Genomic DNA, 7,004 nt, shown 5'->3' on the forward strand with positions numbered 1-7,004 from the left:
AAAGCCAGCCACGATGAATATCAACATTTCGCGGAACGCACTCAATGTAAAAAAATAAAAAATGAACTGGAAACTGAATTGCTTAAATGCATTTTTGTCCTGTGCAGGCCCAACACTTGAATAGTGCTTCTTCTATGACAAGACTGACCCCTAGAGGTGATTCAAGTGACTTAAAACATGAGCATGCAATCCTCTGTGTCAACTATAAAATTGTCAATTCCACAGACATATTAATCCTTTTGTCTCGTATTACCGGGTAAAAAACAAAGCTCAGGCTATACACCAACACTGAGTCTGCAAGCACAAGCTTTAACATGAGAGTCAAAGCTGTCAGCCGCTAAATCCTGGAATAAGCAGAGCTACACTGTCTAGATTAAGCCAACCATCCCCCAAGTCAGCCCACAGAGAGTTCATTGTGCTTGGATAGCATTTAAAGAGAAGAAAGGAGAATGATTTTGGCCGTGATTTACAGCTATAGTTTGGCGATGTCGGCCTCCAAAGTTTATGAAATCTCTCCTGAATTAACAAGACGTACCCCTTAGATGCTGCAGAGTGAGAAGCGATGACATGAAGTGCAGGCCATTGTTTTCCAACTGGAAACCAAATGACAGAAAAGGCACTGTACTGAAACACATGTCGAAATAACACCAAGAAAGCGAGTTTCATAACCATAAAAATATGAAGAACTACAGAGAACAATAAGTGATGACAGGATGAATTTTGTTTTTATCTTCCAAGTCCTTTTACCATTGAAAATCCTATATTCTATGGGAAAAATGCAAAAAGAAGACAAGGTTATCTGTGTAATTACAAGTGACAGTGTTGGTTCTCAATGCAGAGATGCATGAGAGAAGTGAACCTACCTGAGCACCAAAGGTACAAGACCTCAGATCTAAGAGAGGCGGCCACTGATGCATCATCGGTGGCGACATATCATCGTCAATACCACTCTACCACATTATCATCAATCTCCCTCTGAGAAGACAAAAGTATCGCTCCACGCTAAATCATGGGATCAATGCGTTTCTATCACTGTGAGGAATTGGTCTCCGAGTGATCTCTGTGGCTGAGTAATGTGAAATCTATCGCAGGTTAGTCCACACGGCCTGGACAAGCTCAAAGACAAGACCCCAGAAAATTGCATTGATCGGCGACCACGAGAATGAAAACCCAGGACTGAGAATGTGACGAGAATCTGAAACACCAAAATGTCACTTCTGGAAGCAACACTTTCATTTTTAGCAACATTCAAGTATGTTTGTGAACCTGATTTCACACATCTTTATTATAGCAAGTCCCCATGTCAATCATGCAACTAATAGCCTGGCTCACACCTCACGATTTTCAGCCCAATTTGTCAGTCGACGGCAAGTTTTACAAGTTGCCAACAAAAGCCCCCCATTGGCAATTGATCGACAGTCGCCAATCATTATGTGTGAGCTCTTCAAAGACTACAGAGGCTCGCCAACGGGTCCCTGACGCCTCACAGACTCAATCAGAATTCCAACCTGCTGAAAATCTAGTCATAGTCGGCTACAACTCCAACCATTTTCCGGCTCGGGTCTGTACCCTTAACAAGCGTGTTGTCCACTGAAGTTTTTCACCTCCTCCTGCTTGATACGTCATTCTGTGAGAAGGAGGCGGAGGATCAGTCAGACTCACCGTGTCTCTTCTCGTGTGTGATTTCGTGATTGGTGTGTCAGTCATGTAGTTTGAGCTCACAACAAGTGCAAGACTCCCGATCATAAGAAAGGAAGTCGTGTAGTGTGAACTGCGCAGTGTTCCACAGCATGACCTCAGGCTATTGGTGCACTTAAGAAAATTCAATCATTTCTGTCTTATATATGCACCATGACAAGAACAAAACGAGGCTGCATTGTTGCAACATATTATCTTTGGTTTCCGTTTACGCATAGTTTAAGCCTTAGACACACACTTACCTTGGGCCACTTGGGATTAAGCTCACAAGCCTTTTCAGCATCCTCCAGAGCCACTTGGTGTTGTCCCATTTTGAGAAGAGCTGCCGAACGGTTACTGTACAGGATGCAGTTCTGTGGGTCGGCTCGCAGGGCCTCGCTGTACAAATGAACGGCCGCCTCAAAGTCACCGCGCTGACACGCCTCATTGCTCTGCTGCACTTTCTCCATGAACTCTGCTTTGCTGAGACCATACGCGGCCACGTCGTCCCCAACAAGACACAGCATCGGTCTGCCCGCTGCCCGAGAGCTGAAGATTGAAAACTGGAGAAAGGAGACAAAGAAGAGCGAACGATTGAAAGATCAAGCACGGCTCCACTGGACCTTCACAATGTATAGAGATCATGAAGCTGAGATGGGAAGGAATATCATAATAAATGCAAAGGGGGTTTCTGGACCTGTGTTACAAACTATGTATACAATATATAAATGTACATGCGTGCGTGTGTATGTGAAGTCCAATGTGATGGTTGAGTTCAATAAACATTTTTGTACAACAGAAATATTGACATTTGATAGCAGGTAAAGCATGGTGGTACTTAATCATATTAGTAATGTCCAAATTGAATTCCATTTAGTTTAGCCAGTGTCAGGATCCTGGTACTGCGTGTGCCGGCTCAGTCAAGCTAATCTAATAGACCCATTGGTAGTTAGTCAATACCAATGTCTGCTGTCAAAGAAGTACCGTGACACTCTGTGAAGTGAATACCTCCACCAAGGCCCCTTTAATTCAATTAAGCTGCATCTAAATTCATAGATTCAACAGTTCCTTAAATATACCAGATTTTTTCCATCAGGATTCAAAATTCTTCAATTATGTCTCTGGGAAATTTATGAAAATTTGGAGGGAAAAAAACTATCTTGCTATGTAAAAGAAAGTGATTAAAAAAAATACTGCAGTCCCCAAATTTAATAGGTTTTATTCTTGGCCCATTATTCTATCCTTACACTAAGTTCTGTGTAAATCCATTCAGTAATTTTTTGCATAATCCTGCTGAAAAACAGATGGACTTTGCGATTAATCATACAAAACTGAATGAACATGTATCTTTTGGGGTATATTCTGTCAGAACTAAATTAAAAGAAGGTTTCCAAAATAAACCCTTTCTCTCTCTGTTTGGGGTATAACACTAGGATTGCTGCTTTTTCTCTTTTACATCCAATTACTTCAAAATAAAGTCTGTGAATGCATGAATTTGGGACTGAATCTATTATTGTTCCCCACTCATTTCAAACTTGTTACACTCCTCAACCAAATGACTGGCAAACAATTTTTAATGCAAAACCATTATCTTATTGATAAGTCATACTGTAGCTGCATCCGACCAATACAGTCTGATTGATTAAGCGGCTGAGCGGCGTATCCATTTAACATGGACGCTTTGCTGAGTATTAGCGAATCATCAAATTCCTCTCGGGTTGCAATGTTTTTTGGGCCGGCTTCCATTATACCTCTTTCTCACCACACCTCCTCCACAGACTGAATTCTGGGAGAGGGCAGGCTGGGTAATTACTTCCAGAGGCCTAGGGAGCAGCAGCAGCAGCAGCAGCAGACATGAGCGCTGTGGGTATAAAGTAGATCCAAGAAGTTTACACTGCCATGCCGAGCTGTTGCTTTCTCGCACACCCTTTGACCTCTCCATCGTCTCCACCTTTCTCTACTTCTTCTCTTTGAGATCATCATTTATTAGGTATTTCCAGGGCAAGACAATAAAAGATTAGAGGGGACTGACTTCCTGCTTTTCTTTGGCTGGACTTTTGTAAGCGTCCACTGTTTCATATTGTGCAGCATAACCCTGATTCAACGCCCACAGATTAGCAGAAGAATAATAAAGCTGCAGAAATCACCTACAGTACGTGCCATGAGAGGTTATCCCCACCCCTCAGGAAACAGACAAGAAGACTGAGCGAGTGAAGCCAAAACCACAACTGACAGCACTGTCATGCATACTGACATTAAAGTCTTGATCTCACAGAAATGTCAAGAAAACATCCATTATAGATCAGTGCATCCAGGGCCCTGAGAGCTCGTAGGTTCCCCCTTCACACAGACGCTTGTTTCAGATGGTTGGCAGAACTGGGGGGGGGGGCGGACTAATCAAGAGGGTCTGATCTGTGTTGTCTCATCTGCTTCAAAACACTGGGGGCTGCCTGCAGTATGCAGGCAGAGGTGGGGCAGGAAGGGTGGAGAGTGGGAGATAATGAGGGCCTTCCACCAACACAGAGGACAGGACAACCCTACCAACCTCTTCATAAGGAGAGAGAGAGATGAACTCTCTGGAGGCAAATATACTCTGGCCTGCACTTATCTGTGGAGAATCCTCTGTCATCCAAGTCATGGTTTCTTGAAGACTTGTACGAGTGTGAAAAAGACTGGACTTTCAAACGTTTCCCCTCTCATCCAAAAGGCTTGATCAGTTCTAGACAAGTCCTCTCATACTCCCACATTAGGCGAAGAGGAATTCTTTCCAAATTGTGTAGCAACACATCTGTGAAAGTTCTCAGTCATCTAGGTTGTGGTATCTTCAGGAGTTGTACAAGCTTGGATAAGCAACTGGACCTGCTTGTTTTTCTAGAAAACTAATTCAAGTCTCGTCTTCAGGGTTCCTCTTATATGCTCTCGTATTAGTCGGAGGGAATTCGTCCCAGAGTGTGTAGCAACATATCTGTGAAAGTTCTCCGTCATCCAGATCGTGGCATCTTCAGGGGTCGTACAACTGCACAGAGGCAACTGGACTCACTCTGGTTTCTTGAGGATATTCGCCTCTCGTCCAATAGTTGTGGAGAAGACCTTTTTCTAGAGCTGATGAAGCCTTTTGGATGAGACGTGAAACTTCTCAGAGAAGTGGACTGCACTTATTCCAAGTCTTGTGGGAATTCTGTGGATTTATTGCACACAAACTTACTGCCACTGTGAGAATCCGTGGCAGCTCAATCTTCTCTGTTCCTGCAACAACTGAATAAAGGTTGAATAAAGGTTGATGCAGACTGACATTAAATCTCAGTTAGAGTTGAATAGAAGAGCCCTCACATACACATACAGACACACACACACAGCAGCACAGGGCAGTTTGCATGACTGGAAAATCGATAGAGCTCCTTGTTTTTTTACGAGCTTTTTCGCAGGAATGATCATCTCGGTATCTCCTTTCAAGGAAAAGTTTTCTTCAGGAGGCAACAACGTGCCAAACGACTACAAACATGGCAGCTGGCGGAGCAGCGGGTTGTTTTCAGTGTATCTACCTTTCCTTTGAGAGGCGCTGGCTTCTCCATCCTGTCTGCCTGCTGCGGTTTGTGCTTCTTCTCGCCGCTCTCATCCCACCACCCTCCTCGGGGACTCGTTGTTTGTCATCCACTGTTTGCTCCGAGTGTCGCCAGAGAGCACACGTCCACGTCGCGGCGCAGACGACGAACCGCGAGGAGAAGGCGGCGAACCGAGCGCAGCCGCGGGTCGTTCAGGGGAAACTTTGCTCAGGGAAACTGCGCCATGTTGTCAAATCTTTTCCTTTTTTTCCTGCTCCCTCTCTTCCCCCTGGTGCCATAGCGGACTTTCTGTGCGAGGAGGTCCGAGAGAGTCTGAGTCAGGACTGTGTCCCGGTATATATATGCTGGCGAAGTTTATAAAGTTGGCTCTGGTGATTTGTTTTGTTTGTCAACTTCTTGACGAGTCATTCAAACAGTGAGATTCAAACAGAGGCGTTCATAGATTCTGTGAGGTCAGTGGTGGAGATGGCAAATGGGCACCTGTATAATTGGTGCCCCAATCCGGGCTGAGCAACACCTGTACATTAAGACAAGTGGGGAAAACTGTTAAAGTAATTTCATCCCAGAAGTGTATTCCCAGGTTGAGTCACAAGCTGAAGCAAAATCACCCACTTGTTCAGTTAGTAAAACCAGGGGAGGGAAAACTCGTCAGCAAAATGCATTTTTTCTGAGGCAGTAATTACGTCACTGTAGCAGGATTACAGTATACAACAACAACAATAACAACGTCGGCCGGAGGGAAATCCCACAATAAATTTAGAATGTTTACTTTTACTGAGCATTAATACTTATTAGACAAAAAAACATGTTGAATAATCATCTTTAAATGTGTCTTAAAATCTACTCTGCTCGTATTTTCATGTGTACAACAGTTCGGGCTGTTCCTGCTGCCCTCTCGTCTTTCCGTCGCGAGTGCAATGCATGATGGTGTATTTTGCTCGGTTGGTGACCATCAGGTGTACACTAAACATTCTGACGGCACTACAAAAAGGCGAACTCAACTCACTATACGTAGTGATTAGTGAGTGATTGGGACACAGCCATAGATATGTGTAAGACTTCCTCTTCAGGACTGCTCACCAAAAGAGAAACCAAAGCATCTTGATTGCCCCCTGGGTGCCTGGCTGCTGTATATGTCCTAAATCTTGCCTCTTTCATGTTAGTGGAAGGGACATGGACCAAACCAAAAAAAGTCAAAGCACATGTCAAAAAAAATCTCTATGATGGTTTCTATCATTTTGGAAGTTTGGTTTCAATTAACTTGATGTTGTAAAAACAGGATGAAACTTTAGACTCAAGACTTTTGTCTACAAATCCACAAGACTACAACATTTATATCTGCCATATTTAGGCTTAGCTGGACAATGGGAGGAAGTGTAGATGTGTCGCCCCTCTTTATATAAAGTCTATGGTTTGGATCAGAAATTTTGGATGGCCACTATCATTTGGTGAAAAAAAAATAGTAATAATCCAATATGGATGCTATAACAACCAGCTCGACTAATTTAAGATGAACTGCAGAAGTTGTGTATTGGGTTTAGTGAACAAATCTTTCCAAATACATAATGAAGCAATTGTACCTAACAGAGACTATATACTATGTTACTGTGATACTGGCAGTGGTCATCGTCTTGGATTAATGCATCAACACTCATTTGGCAACATTCCACAAATGATTCAGACTGAAGTTGGTCAAAACAAAGTGACTCCATGAAGCTGTATTTATTTATACAAAGAATATAGCAAATTGTTAAGTGGAGCATC

The 7,004-nt window shown here is 43.3% G+C and overlaps 1 protein-coding gene across 1 annotated transcript; it reads right to left on the bottom strand.

Annotated features, from left to right (window-relative positions):
* Positions 1 to 270: 270 nt before the first annotated feature.
* Positions 271 to 5,555, bottom strand: LOC133933872 (tetratricopeptide repeat protein 28-like). Its single transcript, XM_062381115.1, has 3 exons — positions 5,220 to 5,555; positions 1,941 to 2,240; positions 271 to 294 (listed from the first exon to the last, which is right to left on the bottom strand). Exons 1-3 carry the CDS (start codon positions 5,247 to 5,249, stop codon positions 271 to 273), a joined length of 354 nt encoding a protein of 117 aa, XP_062237099.1. The 5' UTR covers positions 5,250 to 5,555.
* Between the last annotated feature and the right edge of the window lie 1,449 nt (positions 5,556 to 7,004).

This window comes from Platichthys flesus, chromosome 3, assembly GCF_949316205.1.
Source record: "Platichthys flesus chromosome 3, fPlaFle2.1, whole genome shotgun sequence".
NCBI lineage: Eukaryota > Metazoa > Chordata > Actinopteri > Pleuronectiformes > Pleuronectidae > Platichthys > Platichthys flesus.

What these genes read in the sequence shown, in the direction of transcription:
- LOC133933872 (XM_062381115.1), bottom strand. Translation starts at nt 5,249, where the DNA reads ATGGAGAAGCCAGCGCCTCTCAAAGGAAAG. An exon ending in CAGCGCCTCTCAAAGGAAAG is followed by an intron (nt 2,241 to 5,219) that starts GTAGATACACTG and finishes TCCTTTCTCCAG; the next exon opens with TTTTCAATCTTCAGCTCTCG. An exon ending in TTAATCCCAAGTGGCCCAAG is followed by an intron (nt 295 to 1,940) that starts GTAAGTGTGTGT and finishes TTGTGCTTGCAG; the next exon opens with ACTCAGTGTTGGTGTATAGC.